We start from the raw sequence: 20,912 nt of genomic DNA on the forward strand, positions 1-20,912 counted from the left end.
ATAGATAGATAGATAGATAGATAGATAGATAGATAGATAGATAGATACTAAAATCCTTTTTATAGGTTATGTTCTGAGGAACCTTATTCTCATAAGTAAATGAATAGGAGTGGGAAGAGTTTGTATAGCAGCACCATGCACTTCTTTAAAACTCTTAAGTTATATGCCAAAAATCATAATGAGCTCATCACAACTGATTTTTAATAAATTATTTTGTTATTTTTTAATAAATTATTTGTAATTATTTTTCGCAGTCTGTCCACTGATTTGGAAACCACTCATTGACAAAGGATTATTTACTTAACCAGTAGATAACAATATTTTAGACTGTGTCTTTGTGATGTACATAGAGATTTTCCATGATAGCCCTTTGAAATCACTTACTTGAGAAACTACTTACTATATCATTGCTTTTTCCCTTTTCTCCAGTTTCCTTACAGTCCTCCCCAGCTGACAGGAATGAAGTCCAGGAAAACTGTAGAACAAAATTCAGAGAAGACCTGCATCTGCAAGAAGGAGAACTCTTACTACAGGTAAATTTTAGTAAATAGAGTTTCTCATAATAAAGACATGGTAAATGAAAGATTAATGGATCAGTCTTTTAGTTACTCCAGTTTATTTAGAACTCACCCAGTGTTTCATGTCACTTTCATCTGAACTGCAATAGTGATGTAATGCTAGTATATGAAAAAATGTAATTGTATCAAGTAGATTGGAAGTCTACTTAGTAATTTCCCTGTTGTATTTCTTCTTTTAAAGATTTTATTTATTTATTTGACAGAGAGAGACACAGTGAGAGAGGGAACACAAGCAGGGGGAGTGGGAAAGGGAGAAGCAGGCTTCCCGCCGAGCAGGGAGCCTGATGCGGGACTCGATCCCAGGACCCTGGGATCATGACCTGAGCCGAAGGCAGATGCTTAACGACTGAGCCACCCAGGCACCCCTCCCTGTTGTATTTCTTTAGCAAGAACTCCTAGATTATTTTAAAGGTTCTCATTTAAGACATTGAATTTATATATGCTTTTCCAGGAATATAGCTTTATTAAAACAGTTAATTGTCTTTACTTAATCGTTCAAAATTGTTCTTAACCTGAATTTTATTTTTCAATGTATTTTGTAACTGTATTGTCTCTTAGCTATGGGGTGTGTCTTATCAACATGCTAAAGATTATCTCAACAACTAGAAGCCCTGATTTTTGTTTTAGAACTCAGAGAATATTTTAATTTTTTTAATTTTTAAAAATATATTTTTTCTTTTTTTTGCTCTATTTCTTGGAACTAATACGATGCTTGATTCTTAACTAAAATTCTCAGGCATTTATTTTGTTGAAAAACAGATAGAATGAAGATGTGTGGTGTGATATGTGCTATTACTATTACGTATTCATTTTCAGTTCCACCCAGTGAACGGAGTGAAGAACTTAATTTGCCATCATGTAGAAAGTAGCTGCAACTTTTAGTAACTCCATTAATTCATTCTGAAAATCCTTATGTGCAACCCAACAATTTATAACATTTTTTATTATTTTTGTAATTGTGAAAATTAACTTTTGCCCCCATTGGGTTAAGCAAGTAAATATATTCAAGCAGGAGTCCTCTTCTTATCCCTGACTGAGGATTTTTATGTATATAATAGCTTGAAACATAAAGGCTCCTTATTCAGGTCATAGGAAAACATTTTTATAATTGCTGCTTTATGTGATTAAACACACACCTTGGGTTATGGAGTAAAGTAATAAGGAAGTCCTTTATTTCAAGTGAAAATAAACAAATATGGAATGCTTAACATTTGATAAAGCAGTTTAAATTATGGGCCAATGATTTTTTCCGTCCTAGAATATTTAGGCAAATTGTAAACATATTCTATGTAAAGGATAGAGAATAAAATAATACTAATGCAAGACTAGTGTCACTTTTTAATTATCTGAAAATTGGAAACATTTAGGTATTTAAAATAAATGCATCTGTTTTGAATTATATTGGATATCACTTGTAAACTAGTTTCCAATAGGAAGCATCGCATATTATATGATTTGCTAGGACCATGGTTGGAGGGATCTCTTCTGGAGGAGATGGCCAGAAGCACTTTAGATATATGAAAATGGCATATTTCATTACATACAGTTGCCATAATGGCATCTAACTTCATACTTTCAACATGTGATTATCAACTGAGTATCCCTAAGACTTAGAGAATGTTTCCAGAGATACAGTATACTACTTGCCATGAAACTTTTAATGACAAATCATTTCCTTTAGTTTTAACAAAGGAGATACATAAAATGTTGAAGTGTTTTATTAAGAAAAATTTAAAATAATTACCTTCAAGCTTAGCTTAAATTTATGACTATTATATAAAGAATAAAAATGAAAATAAAAAGACTTTCTGTATCTTTTCATTATCCATTATTAATTTCAGTCATTATCATTTATTTAATCATGTTCTGCCCATGCTGTTTACTACTGTGCCTAGTAGAATCCGTAGCTTCGTTTTTGAGTTAACAGCAGTTAAAACTATAAATAACACTATCAATTGCAGTTTATTTCTCTTATATTAAATAGTAAGTGAACCTCATCATGACTTTCAGATAAGTAGGGCAGATCTTTGTGATTAAGACTAAAAAATGATAATCTCTTTCATTAATATGTAATTAGCATATTCTTTCTGTTCATTTAATAATAATTCAGTATAAGTAATAACCTTGTACCATATAGTATTTAAGATCATTTGAGATATACATAAAATTGGTACGCACATATTCTTTTTAAAGGCTTTCAGTTAATTTCTGACAATTAACATTTGTCTAAAAGTGTGTGATATTGTACCTTAAATTATCTTTGTGTTTTTCTGGCTTATGAGCTTATTTCCAATGAGCTTATTGGAAAGTACTAAATTCATTTGACTGTTTGAACAAGCATCACACTCTACAAAATAAAATGCATATGATCAGTGGATACTCTTCTCTACAAAGAAGATATTTTCAGAAGGAGAAAATATAAAAATGGGTGTAACTGTTACTGCCAACTGAAATTTAAGACTACTTAATTGTGAAGGTGTTAATTATTAAACATTTAAGTTCCCGGTGGGTGCCACCACCATTCATCCTGGGGGGACTTACCAGGTACACATAGCTATAATCTCTGAAAATCCAAAGCATGAAGAAGAACCAATTTTGTATTAAAGTTGCTGTGACTGAGCATTAAGTTGAGCTGTAAGCTTTTCCTTATCTAAATCAAAAGGTATGCATAGATTCCTCTCATTGCACAGTAGATGGAATGTCTGTGTCTGAGATGTAAGCATTTTAACCATTTTAAAGAGAAGATTTTTCAGCAATAAAACTAACAGCCTTAACTGAAGTCAGTATTTATGAGTGGCAATATTGTGATTTAGTCACATTACTAATTTTGTAATTTTTTTCCTTGTAGGCTCTCAATGGCTTTGTGCTGGTTGTCACCACAGATGCTTTGGTCTTTTATGCTTCTTCTACCATACAAGATTACCTAGGGTTTCAGCAGGTAAGTATATTTTTCTCAGGCCATGTAAAGAAAAAATTTTTTTTGAGAAAATTACTTTTTATTTGTCATATGTTTTAGGGATATAAATGATAATTTGTATATATAAAATGTCAATTAAAATATGCTATAGAATAAAATTATATATTTGTAGCTAATAATTTTTATATAATTAGTAATTTACTACATTACAATTTTCTTATATGTTCATGAGATTCATGGAGATTGTGTTTTTTTATATATAAGAAATGTTCACGTTGGGGGCAGATAGGATTTGGATCGGGGGAGAGGGGCGGGCAGACAAGAGAATATTTGCTGTCACATTGGTTACGGATACCAGAGGGCATATGGCAACTATGAAATGAATGAGGTGATATGTAAAGGTATAGGCAAAAATATCATGGCTCATACCTTTAATTCGGACTCAAGCTGATTATGGAAGCTTTCCTGAAGGAAATGGTATTTAAGCTAACCTAAAGAAAGCATAAGATTTAGACAGGTGGACAGTTGTGGCGGGAACACAGGAAAGAAAAGATACAAGTACTGTAAACAGTAGACTGGAAATGCTTTAAGAGATGAACATGTTTAGTTTGTTTAATGTTATTGAATAAATGGTGCATAAATGGAGTGGTAAGGTATTTGTCATATTTGAAGGACAAGAACATTTAATTTAAGAACAGTTTTGTAAGTACACTTGAATACTAGCTATTCTATTTTTTTAAATTTTTTATTGTTATGTTAATCACCAAACATTACATCATTAGTTTTAGATGTAGTGTTCCATGATTCATTGTTTGTGCATAACACCCAGTGCTCCATGCAGAACGTGCCCTCTTTAATACCCATCACCAGGCTAACCCATCCTCCCACCCCCCTCCCCTCTAGAACCCTCAGTTTGTTTTTCAGAGTCCATCGTCTCTCATGGTTCATCTCCCCCTCCGATTTCCCCCCCTTCATTCTTCCCCTCCTGCTATCTTCCTTTTTTTTTTTTTTTCTTAACATATATTGCATTATTTGTTTCAGAGGTACAGATCTGAGATGCAACAGTCTTGCACAATTCACGGTGCTTACCAGAGCCCATACCCTCCCCAGTGTCTATCACCCAGTCACCCCATCCCTCCCACCCCACCCCCCACGGCGGCAACCCTCAGTTTGTTTCCTGAGATTAAGAATTCCTCATATCAGTGAGGTCATATGATACATGTCTTTCTCTGATTGACTTATTTCCCTCAGCATAACACCCTCCAGTTCCATCCACATCATTGCAAATGGCAAGATCTCATTCCTTTTGATGGCTGCATAATATTCCATTGTGTGTGTGTGTGTGTGTGTGTGTGTATATATATATACATATATATATACCACATCTTCTTTATCCATCATCTGTCGATGGACATCTTGGCTCTGTCCACAGTTTGGGTATTGTGGACATTGCTGCTATAAACATCGGGGTGCACGTACCCCTTCGGGTCCCTGCATTTGTATCTTTGGGGTAAATACTCAGTAGTGCAATTGCTGGATCATGAATACTAGCTATTCTTATGTATCAGTATTTCCTAAATTCTAATGTGTCTAAGACTTACTTGTAAAACTCTAAAATCTTTGGGCCTCAGTTCCAGATACTCTGATTCAGTAGGTCAGAGTGGGGCCTATGAGTTTGCATTTCTAACAAGCTCACAGGTGATGCCAAGGCTGCTGGTTTGAATAGCAGTGTCTGCAGTGTTATATAGTCTGAAGTTTATGTCATATATACAATAGAAACCTGCAAGAGTTTTTGTTAGGGAATGTGTATGCTGCAGTCTGTGTTTTAGATGAGAACTGTGGCAGTTGGGTAATGGAAGGCATCAAGATGGTTTAATGCTAGATTAAATTCACAGGGAAATTTAAGTCTAGATAGCTAAACTAGGTAGATAGTGGAACCTGGCCCTGCCACAAAGTCTGACTTGCTGAGAGGCAAGAAGTGGAGGAGGGATTCTAAGCTGGTCAAGGCATAATCCCTTACTCTTCGGGAGTGTACCAGAAGTAAAAATTTAATATAAAGAAAATCATTAGAGGATAGTGAAAGAAATACATAATACTTTTAAGCTTCAGAGAAGTCTAAGATGACTGGATTTTCAGACATGGTTTTGTGAAAGAAATAGGATTTAAAATAAGTTAAAAATAGAGCTACCCTATGACCCAGCAATTGCACTACTAGGTATTTACCCCAAAGATACAAATGTAGTGATCCGAAGGGGCATATGCACCCCAATGTCTATAGCAGCAATGTCCATAATAGCTAAACTGTGGAAAGAGCCCAGATGTCCATCGAAAGATAAATCAATAAAGAAGATGTGATAGACACACACACACATGCGTGCGTACAATGGAATATTACTCAGACATCAGAAAGGATGAATACTTAGATTTACATCGACATGGATGGAACTGGAGAGTATCATGCTGAGCGAAATAAGTCAATCAGAGAAAGACAATTATCATATGGTTTCACTCATTGTGGAATATAAGAAACCATGCAGAGGATCATAGGGGAAGGGAGGGAAACCTGAATGGGAAGTCATCAGAGAGGGAGACAAACCATGAGAGACTCTCAACTCCAGGAAACAAACTGAGGGTTGCTTGAGGGGAGGTAGATGGAGGGCTGGGGCAATTGGGTGATGGGCATTTAAGAGGGCATGTGATGTGATGAGCACTGGGTGTTATATTGCAACTGATGAATTATTGAACTCTACATCTGAAACTGATGTACTATATGTTACATAATGAATTTAAATTTAAAAAAATCAATAAATGGATAAAAATGAGCAGAATTTAATGTGTTGCAATTAAGGAGTGAGGAGGTGACCTACTTGACTGAAAAGCATTCAGGTAAGAAAGTGATGGCAGATAACTTTTGGCTGAGCAGTTACAGTGCTCCCCTCTCTCTGGCTTTTCCTATCAGGATGACTGGAGAGCTTTGTGACCATCTGATGTGCATTCATCACCACTGACAAGCACCCAGTAATCTAGCTACATTTTGAAATTAATTCAGTGAGCCACATTTTTTTAATCAGTACTTTAAAAAAGTTTCCTTGTATCCTTTTTCTTTAGTCTGACATCATACATCAGAGCGTATATGAACTTATTCATACTGAAGACCGAGGTGAATTTCAGCGTCAGCTACACTGGACATTAAACCCTTCACAGTGTACAGACTCTGGACAAAGAATTGATGGTAAGAATGCAAATGATAGTGTGGTGATTTTAAAAAATTTATTTACTTTTTTAGAGAGAGTATGTCAGTGGGGGAAGGGGCAGAGGAAGAGAGAGAGAGAGAAAGAAAAGCAGACTCCCTGCTGAGTATGGAGTTAGACACAGGGCTTGATCTTACACCCTGAGACCACAACCTGAGTGGAAATCAAGAATCAGATGCTTAACGGGATTGAATCATCCAGGTGCCCCTTTCAGCAATATATTTTATAAAAATCACTTAGACTATTGAGAGAGACTGGAAGAAATATGTAAGGTTGAGACTCAAGTATGTTATGTCTGTAAAATGTAAAATTGTTCTGTCTGTAAAATGGACCAAATAAAAAAGCAAACTGGAATATGCAAGTATATAAAAACTTGTCTCAGTGCAATGCTTTTTTATGTTATTTTTTAAATTTATTTTTTATTTTTTATTGAAGTGTAATTAACATACATACAGTGCTTTTAGAAGTCTATGAAAGTATTAAGATAAAAAGTATTAGAAAATATGGATATTGTTGACAACAGATATAAAAACAAAACTGAATAAAGTATGTAGTAAAAGTGATACTCTGTACATTTTAGTTTCTTTTCATAAGCTACTCTTCTGAAAATGATTATTCCTTTTTTGTATTCAGAATAGAATCCAGTTCAGAAATTAACACAAATTTCAGCTATCCAAACACTTGATTATACAGCAAAATGACACATAAATTTATGTTGCTATTATTTCTACAGAAGCTAATGGCCTGCCACAGGCAGTAGGCTGTTATACCCCAGACCAGCTTCCTCCAGAAAACTCTTCCTTTATGGAAAGGAGCTTTGTGTGCCGACTCAGATGTCTCCTGGATAATTCATCTGGTTTTCTGGTAAGGTGCAAAATCTTATGATACTGGCAATTATTATTAATTTTCAGAAAGCAAAAAAGAAAACTGAAACCATTTTCTTTGGTTAGATTTAAGTGTGATTTTTAAAACTCCTTTATTAAAATAATTTCATAATGGGAAGTAAAGATAACTTTTTTCAGATTTCCAGTATCTTCCATAACTCAAAATCTCAGTCTTGTAGGATGTAGTAACAAAGACTGAGTGAACTAACATAGAACCTTGTATTTTGCCTATTTTTAGGACTTTTTAAATGTATACGACTGAGAACTTTGTAGCCCTATTTAGCAACAGAATGCTTACCCTCTTCAGATTTAATCCTTGCCAGACAGAAAAATTATCATGGTGTTTTCTACATAGCTACAGTAACTGCCACCTAGAAAAATGGTTGTATATTCGTGATTGCAGAACTGTCACGTGGTGTGAGCTGCCGTTGGGCAGGCTGAACGTGCAGCTCTAGCAGGCTACTTGAGGTGGTAGCGGTCTTTGTCCTTAAGATAGTGCATTCCGCTGGGTACAGAAGAAAAGAACGGAAAGCATGATCCACAATACCTTTGTGAATTATCAGGAGTTTGAAATAGATAATAAAATCTTAAATATTAGCAAACTGATTTTTGTTGATGTGTTTATTTCTGAAGAAAATTTTGCTGACCCAGAGGTAGAATTGTGCTTTGAGATAGTCTTCCTAGTACTGATGTTCAGTTAATACGTATTTCTGAGATGGAATTTATATCATTGGGTCTTGTCTTCTTTGTGTTGCTATCATATATTGAGATCAGAATCATCCCTCAGCCTGTTTAATACACTTTTAAGCAATTAAATTGATCATGTTCACATTTAAATTATCTTTGTTTCCTCTGTCTTCTAAAAGTGCCCTTTACTGTTAATAGAGTTCTACATTCTTTACATGAATTTCATTATTCATTGTAGCGTTTTAATAAAATTGCATTTTATCTCTATATAAAAGATTACCATGAGTTATGAAACAGACAGTGAGCTATGGACTATAGCTTATCTGAATTTGAAAATTAATGTGTACTTAATGAGTTTATCACTGTTCATTCATTGAGGAAGTGTAGGTACTGAATGCCAAGGGGAGGGGGGACTAGTATGCCAGGTGTGAATGACAGGGCACTTGTGAGCTCAGAAAGTGACACAGGTAATTTTGTTGTGACAATTCCCTTGTCAGCCCTTTTAAGATAGTGTTCGTAGGACCTTTGGGGATTGTTGTAATGGGCTTCCTGTGGAGAAAGGCATGAAAATAGCATTAGTCAGCCTCAGGAACTTTTATGGAATTACCAAGAGTGGAAATGGCCATGATTAGGCCTTTTGAAATGAACAGTTTTAAAGTGTTAATTTTAATGAACCGGTTTTGGTTTTTTAAGGCAATGAATTTCCAAGGCAGGTTAAAGTATCTTCATGGACAGAACAAGAAAGGGAAAGATGGATCAGTACTACCACCTCAGTTGGCTTTGTTTGCCATAGCGACTCCCCTTCAGCCACCATCCATCCTGGAGATCCGAACGAAAAATTTCATCTTCAGAACCAAACACAAACTAGACTTTACACCCACTGCTTGTGATGCCAAGTAAGTAAAACTTTTGCAGTTTTATTTCATTAAATGTTTGTTGCAGTAAATCTCTCTGCACGTAAAACATAGAGTGTAGCTTATAATGTTTATTATTATGTGAGCTGTTACTTCATACTCTGTCAGTATAGCCTTTTAAAATAATTTCATCAGGCTCACAGATCATCTTATAATTTTTTACAATACTTGTCACAATTTGTGTATCATAAAGATGAATTGCTTATATTATTAAGATTCAGTATCCTGATGACATTTATTGTTGGTTTGTTTTACGTTTTTATAACATACAAACTTTATTTGATTTTTAGCCCTAGAAGTTTAGTAACTTTCAGAAAATTCTGAAGTAGACTGTGATATTAGCATTCATATCCTATCAAAATGTATCATTGTTTTTCTTCTAATATGGGATTGCAGACAGGTTTGAAAAACTTTGCCCCTCAAAGTGGAGTATAAGCATTGTACATTTTTATTAAAGATTTTGTTTTATTTACATAATCTATTCTGTTAGATTCCTCTTTAACCATGCTAATTTTCGTGTTCTTTATTCAGGAGAAGAAAACCATCTAAAACTGACATTAACAGCCATAAACAAAAGAAAGCAGTTACATGAATGTGGTTAATTGTTTCTACCTGCTAATGTAAAATTCTGAATGTCAAGGAAAACAGTGCAGAAAATGGCATATAACCAATTTCTTATTTTACCTTTTTTTTTTAAACAGAGGAAAACTTGTTTTAGGCTATAGTGAAGCAGAGTTGTGCATGAGAGGATCAGGATATCAATTTATTCATGCTGCTGATATGCTTTATTGTGCTGAGTACCATATCCGGAGTAAGTTATATTTCCTTATACACATGCCTGGAAAATGGCATATGTTCTAGTACATATTTCAGAATATCACATAATGTGTTTAAGGCAATAAGTTAGTTTTAATAAGATAAAATAAGTTTTATCTTTGTGTTTTCCCCAAACTGGATACTCTCTCTATAGTTTAATGTGTTACCAGGAGTTTCTGACCTAATCTTCCCTTTAACCTACTAAATAATAAATTTAGTTTGAAATAGAAAAAAAATCAACTCTGAAGAACTATTTCCATACATTTTTTTAACATACTGTGTTTAAAAGTTGTCAAGACATTTACCACCTCTGGTGATAAATGAAACACATCCAAAAGTATGTTAGACGGGCTGTGTTTCAGAGACTTTCTTTAATATGTTGATTTGGGGTTTGATAATTTTTGTATTTGATTTTAGTGATTAAGACTGGAGAGAGTGGCATGATAGTATTCAGACTTCTTACCAAAGAAAATCGATGGACCTGGGTTCAGTCTAATGCACGCTTAGTGTATAAAAATGGAAGACCAGATTATATCATTGCAACTCAGAGACCTCTAACGTAAGTACGCAGACAAAATGTTTCATGTCTTCATTTTACTTCTAATAACACTATGGTTTATAAATCCTCTTATGTGAAAACTTCCAAGTAAATTCTATGAGAATTTTCTCTGGAAGTAAAAACTGAAAAGACAATCTGTATAAAAAGAAGGCAAAGTGAAGGACATTGAGAAGATAGAATTGACAAACATTATTGAATGACTAAATATATAGAATTACAGAAATAGAATAAACAATGAAAACGCCAGGGTTTTACTCTGGTATATGAAGGAAGGATGAAAAGCTAGTGCCATCTGTAAAATAAAAGAAATATAGAAGAATGCTGTGTTTAGTATATGCTTTCTAAGCAAGCAGTGGTTTTTAAGTTTCTTATATATTCTGTGAGTGTTTTGTCAAATACCATATTGCAGATATCTTCTCCACTCTAGAGAGCTGATATTTGTATGTGCCTTGAGGTAAGGATCAACATGGATATTTTCCTTTATATGTATATCCAGGTGACTAGTAACATTTATTGAAAAGGACATCTTCCCCCCCCCTACACTGCATTTTAATTAGGGGGTTCTGTCTGTGGTTCTGTTTCTGGGTTCCATGAGTCTGGTTGTCTGTTTTCACACCAACAGCACATGGTCTTCATTCTGTCTTTATAGTAGATCTTGATCTCTGAATGTATGCTCTCCATCATGTTTGTTGAGGATTTTTTGTTGTTCTCCTTCAAGATTGTCATCTCTGTTCTTTGCCCTTTATATTTCCATATATATTTTAGAAATCAGTTGTCAATTTCCATCGGAGTATCTGTTGGGATTTTGAATGGCATTACATTGAAACTATAGCTTATTTGGGGAGAATTAACATCTTTATAATATTCTTCCAACCTGTGAACATGGTGAATATATGTATGTATATAGGCATATGGGTACATGAGTATGTACCTATGTCTTTGTTTCAGTAAGGGGTTGTATTTTTCTTACCTGAGTCTTACGTATTTTTCTTAATTTTACTTCTAGATATTTGATGTGTGTATATAGCAATTGCTAATTGTTGATTTTTTTTAATATTGGCTTGTATTCAGTGACCTTACTAAAATCTACTTTTTCTTATAATTTGTCTGGATTATTCCAAATTTTCTAACACATACCATGTATGTGATTTTTTTTCTTTTTAATCTTTAGACATTTATTATTTCTTAAAATTCCTTTATTGCACTGGTTAGGCCCTCAGTAAAATGTAAAGGAAATAATGATACCAGGTTTCATTTTTGTCTTCTTCCAAGCCTAAGAGGGAAACCCTTTAATGTTTTACTGTTGAGTATAATGTTTGTGGTAGTGTTTTCTTTTGCTATTTATACATATATATATTTAATTTAGAAGTTTCCCTTCTCTCTAGTTTACTAAATATTATCATCATGAATGGGTATGGAGTTTTGCCAAATACTTCCTCTGGATTCATTGACATGATGATGATTTTTCTCTTTTGTGCTCTATTTTCTTTTTACTTTGTAAGATCTATAGTGATTAAGAAATATTTCCTGATACTAGAAATTTGTGCCTTCTCTCTTAATATTGCTAGAAGGCCATTAGTTTTTAGTCTTCTCAAGGATCCAACTTTTGTTGATTTTTCGTATTTAATGTTTGTTTTCTACTTCATTTATGTCTGCTTATTATTTCTTTCCTTCTACTCTCTTTGGGTATAAATTGCTATATTTCCAACCTTTTCTTTAAGCTATTAATTTCCCTTCAACTACAGCCCTAATGTTTTGATAGGTCTTGTTTTTTCTATTCATGATTTGTTTAGAGTTATAGTGGTATGTACTTTATACGATGGGTATTTTCTCATGTTTTTGTTACTGAATTTTAGGCCAATTCCACTGAAGTTAGAAAACATTTTCTGAGTGATTTCAGTTCTTTGAAATCTGTGGTAGCTTATTTATGATCTAACATATGGTCAGTGTTAGTAAAACATCCCACGTGCTTTCATTAAGAATATATGTTCTATTGCATGTATGGTATTCTTCATACATCCAGTGGTCTAGTTTGTGCTGTTCATATTTTTATTATTTGATTTTTGTATTTGCTTATTCTGTTGTTAAGAGGTTATTTGTTGCATTTTCTCATTACTAATGAGACAGGACATCTTTTTATATCTTTCTGGGGCATTTTCCTTCTGTGAATTTTCAGTTCAAATCATTTGCCTGTTTTCTACTGTGTTGGTTGGCTCTCTCTTGGTCCTCATTGGAGCTGTTTACTTAATATGGATATTGTATATATTTATACACACACTATAGTAGTATATATATGAAATTATAAATACGACATATTTTCTCCATGCCTTGACTTGATTTGTGAATTCTTTTGCCATGCAAGCTTTTAAATTTTTATGTCAGTTATGCCACTATTTTCCTTTAGAGATTCTGGGGGTTTTTATGACCCTTCCCACTCAGATTTCTAAAAATTTTTTAAGTATAATTAACATACAATGTTATGTTAGTTTCAGGTGTACAACATAGTGATTCAACAATGATATGCATTGTGCAATGCTCACTGTAAGTGTAGTTACCACCTGACAGCATATAAAGTTATTACAGTATTATTGACTATATTCCCTATGTTGTACTTTTCATCTCCATGATTTATTATGCCTGGGAGTTTATACCTTTTAATCCCATTCATCTATTTCACCCATCCTCCTACCCCTTTCCCTCTGGCAACCACCAGTTTATTCTCTGTATTTGAGTCTGTATCTGTGTGTGTGTGTTTTGTTTTCTAGACTCCACATAAGTGAACTCATACATTTATCTTTCTCTGACTTATTTCACTTAGCATAATACCCTCTAGGTCCATCCATGTTGTCACAAATGGCAAAATTTCATTCTTTTTTATGGCTGAGCAATATACCGTATCTTCCTTATCCTTTCATCTATTGATGCACACTAGGTTGCTTCCAGAATTTGGTTATTACAAATAATGCTGCAGTAAAAATCGGGGGGCATGTATCTTTCAAATTAGTGTTTTCATTTTCTTTGGGTAAATACCCAGCAGTGGAATTACTGAGTTGTATGATACTTCTGTTTTTAATTTTCTGAGGCACCTCCATACTGTTTTCCACAGTGGCTGTATCAGTTTACAGTTCCATCAACAGTACACAAGGGTTCCCTTTTCTCCACAGCCTCAACACTTGTTATTTCTGGTGTTGTTGATTTTAGCCATTCTGACAGGTGTGAGGTGATATGTCATTGTAGTTTTGATTTGCATTTCCCTGATGATGAGTTATGTTGATAATCTTTTCATGTGTCTATTAGCCATCTGTAAATTTTCCTTAGGAAAATGTCTGTTCATGTCCTCTTTTTAATCAGGTTGTTTTTGATGTTGAGTTGTATGAATTCTTTATATATTCTGAATATTAACCCCTTATTGGATATATCATTTGCAAATATCTTCTCGAATTCAGTAGGCTGCCTTTTCCTTTTGTTGGTGGTTTTCTTCACTGTGCAAAAGCTTTTTGTTTTGGTGTAGTCCCAATAGTTCATTTTTGCTTTTGTTTTCTAATTTGTTGGCATCTAATTTTTCTTACTAGTCTCTTAAATCATATGTATTTCTGTAGTGTTGGCTGTTACTCTTATTTCTGACTTTGTTTCTTCTTCCTGGCTAAAGGTTTATCAATTTTCAATGATCCTTCTTGTTATTTTTATAATCTCTATTTCATTTATGTCTGCTCTAAACTCTATTAATTTCCTTCCTTCTACTAACTTGGGGTTTCATTGGTTCTTTTTCTAGTTGCTTTAAGTGAAAGGTTAGATTGAGACTGGTTTCTTGAGATAGGCCTATATCAGCATAAACTTCTTAGAACTACTTTTGCTATGTCCCAAATTGTACACCAATGTGTTTCCATTTTCATTTGTCTCCCGGTAATTTCCCATTTCCTTTTTGATTTCTTTGTTGACCCACTGGTTGTTTAATACCATGGTGTTTAGCCTCCCTGTGTTTGTGGCTTTTTTCTAGTTTTTTCCTTATAGTTGATTTCTAGATTTATAAAGAAAAAAAAATGCTTGATTTCAGTCTTAAATTTATTGAAACTTGTTTTGTGACCTAACATGATCTTAGAGAATGTTTCATGTTTGTATTCTGCTTCTTTTGGATGGAATGCTGTGTGTATATAATAAGTCCATCTGGTCTAAGATATCATACAAAGCCACAGTTTCCTCATTGATTTTCTGCTTGATCTATCCACTGATGTAAGTACAGTGCTAAAGTCCTACTACTGGGGCGCCTGGGTGGCTCAGCCGTTTAGCGTCTGCCTTCGGCTCAGGTCATGATCCCAGGGTCCTGGGATCGAGTCCCGCATCGGGTTCCTTGCTCGGCGGGGAAGCCTGCTTCTCCCTCTTCCACTCCCCCTGCTTGTGTTCCCTCTCTCGCTGTCTCTCTCTCTCTCTGTCAAAAAATAAATAAAAATCTTTGAAAAAAAAATAAAGTCCTACTACTATTGTATTATTGACAATTTCTCCCTGTAGATCTATCAGTATTTACTTTATATAATTTAGTGCTCTTATGCTAGGTGCATAGATGTTCACAATTATTATATCTATTTGTTGGATTGATCCCTTTATCATTATGTAATGCCCTTCCTTATCTCTTGTTATAGTCTTTGTTTTAAAATCTGTTTTGTCTGATAAGTATTGTTACCCCAGCTGTTTGTTTTTTGTTTTTTGTTTTTCCATCCCTTCACTTTTAGTCTGAATTTGTCTTTAGGTCTGAAGCTAATCTCCTGTAGGCAGCACATTGAAGGATCTTGTTTTTTTATCCCTTCAGTCACCCTGTATCTTTTGACTGGAGTATCTAGGCCATTCAGTTATCAATAGGGATGTAGTTACTGCCATTTGTTCATTGTTTTCTGATTGTTTCTGTAGTTATTCCCTGTTCCTTATTTTCTTGTTCTCTTCCCTTGATTGCTTTCTTTAGTGTTACACTTGGATTCCTTTCTCTTTTTTTTGTGTATGTGTATCTATTATACATTTTTAGTTTGTGGTGACCTTCAGGTTCATATATAACATCCCGAGTGTATAGCAGTCTATATTAAGTTGATGGTTGCTTAAGTTTGAACACGTTGTCTAAGCACTGTTTTTACTATCCCTTCCATCTCTAATGTATTTGATATATTTTACATCTTTTGATTCCCTAATTTTATAGATAAAAAACAATAGTAAAATCAACAAAGTTAAATCAGTCATTTACAAACGATTGATTGATCAACCTCTACTATAGGTTTGTCAGTGAAATTTTTTCCTTTCATAATTTTCTTCTGGTTATGCTCTGTTTTCTTTTGCTTAAAGCACTCCCTTTAACATTTCTTGTAAGGCTTGCTTAGTCATGATGAATTCTCCTTAACTTTTGATTGGGAAACTCTTCCTCTCCAATTTTGAGTAGAGTATTCTTGGTTGTAGGTTTTTTCCTTTAGGCATTTGAATAGCTCATGATGCTCCCTTCTGGCCTGCAGAGTTTGTGCTGAAAAAGCAGCTGACAGCCTTTATGGGGTTTCCTTTGTATATAAGTTGCTGCTGCTACTCTTGCTGCTTTTAACTTTGATGTGTCTTGGTGTGGAGCTCCTTGGGTTCATTGTATTTGAGACTCTCCTTAATGCCTGTTTCCTCCCCCAGTTTAGGGAATTTTTCAGCTATTATTTCTTCATATATGTTTTCTGCCCCTTTCCCTCTCTCTCTTCTCCTACTGGGATCCCTATAATGTGAACATTTGTGTGCTTGATGTGGTCACAGAAGGCCCTTAATTTATCCTCTTTTTCTTTTTTGCTGTTCGATTTGGGTGCTTTCCATTGCCCTGTCTTCCAAATCTGTGATCTATTCTTCCCCATCTTCTGTTGCTGATCTCTATTTTTCATTTTAGTTATTGTATTCGACTCTTATCTCTTTGTTGAACTTCTCACTGAGTTCGTCCATTCTTCTCCCAAGTCTGGTGAGCATTACTTTGAAGTCTTTATCAGGTAGACTATTTAGTTTGGTTTTGCCCTACTTTTTATTTTTTATTTTTTATTTTTTTTTAAAGATTTTATTTATTTATTTATTAGAGAGCAAGCGAGAGAGAAACAGCATGAGAGAGGAGAGGGTCAGAGGGAGAAGCAGGCTCCCCACTGAGCCGGGAGCCTGACATGGGACTCGATCCCAGGACCCTGGGATCATGACCCGAGCCGAAGGCAGTCGCTTAACCAACTGAGCCACCCAGGTGCCCTGCCCTACTTTTTATTTGAGCATATTCCTCTGTCTTCTCATTTTTGACTTTCTAATTAGGTAAACAGCTACCTTGCCCAATTGTGAAGGAATAACCTGTAGGAACATCTCCTGTGTAGACTGCATGTCTCTGGCACCTTTTGCAGAGTGACTGCTGCTGAAGTGGGCACAGAATCCTGGCTTGCTCTGCATGGGGGTGGGGGGGGGCACCCTGGCTGGGATGGTTAATTCCTAAATTCTTAGTACAGTCATCATTTCCACACTCAGTTTACATCCCTGACATCCTGCAGGAAAAATATTTGGATCTGAGTGGAATAAAGATCCAAATAAAAGGTTTTTTGTTTTTTTAATTTTTTATTATGTTAATCACCATACATTACATCATTAGTTTTTGATGTAGTGTTCCATAATTCATTCTTTGCATATAACACCCAGTGCTCCATGCAGAACGTGCCCTCAATACCCATCACCAGGTTAACCCATCCCCCCAGAACCCTCAGTTTGTTTTTCAGAATCCATAGTCTCTCATGGTTCGTCTTCCCCACCTTCTTCTTTTTTTTAACATATGTATTACTTGTTTCAGAGGTACAGGTCTGTGATTCAGTCTTAATCACAGAGCTCACCATAGCACATACCCTCCCCAATGTCTATCACCCAGCCACCCCATCCCTCCCCCTACCACTACTCCAGCAACCCTCAGTTTGTTACTGAGATTAAGAATTCCTTATATCAGTGAGGTCATATGATGTATGTCTTTCTCTGATTGACTTATTTCGCTCAGCATAACACCCTCCAGTTCCATCCACATCATTGCAAATGGCAAGATCTCATTCCTTTTGATGGCTGCATAATATTCCATCATATATATATACCACAAGAACAAATATTGTGAAGATGTCAATGCTACCTAGAGCAATCTACACATTCAATGCAATCCCTATCAAAATACCATCCACTTTTTTCAAAGAAATGGAACAAATCATCCTAAAATTTGTGTGGAACCAGAAAAGACCCCCAAATAGCCAGAGGAATGTTAAAAAAGCAAAGCTGGTGGCATCATAATTCCAGACTTCCAGCTCTATTACAAAGCTGTCGTCATCAAGACAGTATGGTACTGGCACAAAAACAGACACATAGATCAAGGGAACAGAATAGAGAGCCCAGAAATGGACCCTCAACTCTATGGTCAACTCATCTTCGACAAAACAGGAAACAATGTCCAATGGAAAAAAGACAGTCTCTTCAACAAATGGTGTTGGGGAAATTGGACAGCCACATGCAGCAGAATGAAACTGGACCATTTCCTTACACCACACACAAAAATAGACTCCAAATGGTTGAAAGACCTCAATGTGAGACAGGAGTCCATCAAAATCCTAAAGGAGAACACAGGCAGCAACCTCTTCGACCTCAGCCGCAGCAACTTCTTCCTAGACACATCGCCAAAGGCAAGGGAAGCAAGGGCAAAAATGAACTATTGGGACCTCATCAAGATAAAAAGCTTTTGCACAGCAAAAGAAACAGTCCACAAAACCAAAAGACAACCGACAGAATGGGAGAAGATATTTGCAAATGACATATCAGATAAAGGGCTAGTATCCAAAATCTATAAAGAACTTATCAAACTCAACACCCAAAGAACAAAGAATCCAATCAACAAATGGGCAGAAGACATGAACAGATATTTTTCCAGACATCCAAATGGTCAACAGACACATGAAAAAGTGCTCAGCATCACTCGGCATCAAGGAAATCCAAATCAAAACCTCAATGAGATACCACCTCACAGCAGTCAGAATGGCTAAAAGTAACAAGTCAGGAAATGACAGATGTTGGCGGGGATGTGGAGAAAGGGGAACCCTCCTACACTGTTGGTGGGAATGCAAGCTGGTGCAGCCACTCTGGAAAACAGTGTGGAGGTTCCTCAAAAAGTTGAAACTAGAGCTACCATACGATCCAGCAATTGCACTACTGGGTATTTACCCCAAAGATACAAATGTAGGGATCTGAAGGGGTATGTGCACCCCGATGTTTATAGCAGCAATGTCCACAATAGCCAAACTGTGGAAAGAGCCAAGATGTCCATCGATGGATGAATGGATAATGATTGTACTAAGTTTTGGGGCAAATTCTAAATCACCTCAATTTGTCTAAAAAATTTTATAGCATTTGTCATTAGGAAAATGTCAAAATTAAGTTTGTGCTCTCTATCAAACTCAATTACAATGTCTTTTGCTTGCTGTTTTTCTTTTAAATTTTTTCTTTTAAAATGTTTATGCTACAACTCTTCCTAACATATGCAAACTTTTTTGTCCCCAATTTTAGAGATGAAGAAGGAACAGAACATTTACGAAAGCGAAATATGAAGTTGCCATTTATGTTTACTACTGGAGAAGCTGTGTTATATGAGATAACCAGTCCTTTTCCTCCCGTGATGGATCCCTTACCAATAAGGACTAAAAATGGTACAAGTGGGATAGATTCTGCTACCAAATCAGCTCTCAATAAGGATTCTCTCAATCCCAGTTCCCTCCTGGCTGCCATCATGCAACAGGATGAGTCTATTTATCTCTATCCCGCCTCAGGTAGCACCCCGTTTGAAAGAAATCTTTTTAATGAACCTGTGAATGAATGCAGTAATTGGCAAGACAATATCGCACCAATGGGAAGTGACGGTATCCTGAAACATGAGGAAATAGATCATTCTCGGGAAATGAACCCAACACTCTCTGGAGGTCCGACAGGGCTCTTTCCAGACAACAGAAATAGTGACTTGTATGGCATTATGAAACAGCTAGGCATTGATTTTGAAGATATCAAACACATGCAACAGAATGAGGAATTTTTCAGAACTGACTTTTCGGTTGAGGATGACTTCCGAGATATTGACCTAACAGATGAAATCCTGACCTACGTCCAAGATTCTTTAAGCAAGCCCACCGTCGGGTGTTCAGACTACCCGCAGCCACAGTCCCTGGCTCTGGCCTCGAGCTGTGTGGTGCAGGAGCCCCTGCAGTTCGAACAGCCGCAGCACCGCCCAGAGCACGGGGCCGTGGAGCGGGCACAGCTGTGTCAGAAAATGCAGCACATGCAAGTTAACAGCATGTTTGCCAACTGGAACCCTCACCCATCCGTACCTCGGAGTTGTCCTCAGCAAGATCTGCAGCAGTATAGTGTCTTTTCAGACATCCCTGGCACCAGCGAAGTGTTTCCCTACACACCTGAGAGCAATCCTGTGCCATACACACAGACCTTTATTCCCTGTCATCAGCCTGTGTTACCACAGCATTCCAACGGGACACAGTTAGGCTTTCCCATAGGGAATTTTGAACCATCCCCATACCCTACGAATAATTTAGAAGATTTTGTCACATGTTTACAAGTTCCTGAAAACCAAACCCATGGACTGACTCCAGAGTCAACCACAGTAAGTCCTCAGGCCTGTTATGCCAGGGCCATGTCCCTGTACCAGTGCCAGCCGGAGCCACCGCCCAGCAGTGTGGCCCCCATGCCCTACGATCCAGCGACAGCACCACAGGCATTTTTAAACAAGGTAAGGGTTTTATCGGACTCTGAATAAACGTTGCAGTGAATCTTCTCACATTATAAATATACATGAGTTATAAACTTTTTATGTCTGTGACTACTTTTTTATAAGCCAGGACTTTTCTAGTATTAGTATGTTACTAATAGATTTTTTTTACTTGAGTTGTAAAGGAGAAACAAGTCAAGGGCTAAGGCAACACGAGTCTGTCCATAAGTTACCAGGTGAAATTAGTGAAAAGTACATTGTTTAGAATAGATCCTTGGGTTTCTCTAAAAAATTCAGAGTTCCAAAATATATTTGCATTTTGAAAAGTAATTTCTTTAGGGGTACCTGGGTGACCCAGTTCCAACTCTTGATTTTGACTCAGGTCATGATCTCAGGTCTTGAGACTGAGCCTGGCGTTGGGCTCCATGCTGGGTGTGGAGCCTGCTTAAGATTCTTTCTCTCTCTCTCTTAAAAAACAAACAAACAAACAAAAAAACCTGAATTCTTTTTTTGAGATTTTTTAAATTTTATTATGTTATG

The 20,912-nt window shown here is 35.9% G+C and overlaps 1 protein-coding gene across 1 annotated transcript in view; it reads left to right on the plus strand.

Annotated features, from left to right (window-relative positions):
- AHR (aryl hydrocarbon receptor) overlaps positions 1-20,912 on the plus strand; it is a 53,982-nt gene that overhangs the window by 28,077 nt on the left and 4,993 nt on the right. Inside the window, exons 3-10 of the mRNA XM_035020682.1 lie at positions 430-533; positions 3,427-3,516; positions 6,604-6,727; positions 7,480-7,610; positions 9,011-9,213; positions 9,933-10,042; positions 10,465-10,606; positions 19,166-20,393. Of these exons, the coding sequence (XP_034876573.1) occupies positions 430-533; positions 3,427-3,516; positions 6,604-6,727; positions 7,480-7,610; positions 9,011-9,213; positions 9,933-10,042; positions 10,465-10,606; positions 19,166-20,393 (2,132 nt within the window). The remainder of the gene's footprint in view (positions 1-429; positions 534-3,426; positions 3,517-6,603; positions 6,728-7,479; positions 7,611-9,010; positions 9,214-9,932; positions 10,043-10,464; positions 10,607-19,165; positions 20,394-20,912) is intronic.

Source organism: Mirounga leonina, unplaced genomic scaffold (genome assembly GCF_011800145.1).
Source record: "Mirounga leonina isolate KUSES-001 unplaced genomic scaffold, KU_Mleo_1.0 Mir_174, whole genome shotgun sequence".
In the NCBI taxonomy this organism is placed as follows: domain Eukaryota; kingdom Metazoa; phylum Chordata; class Mammalia; order Carnivora; family Phocidae; genus Mirounga; species Mirounga leonina.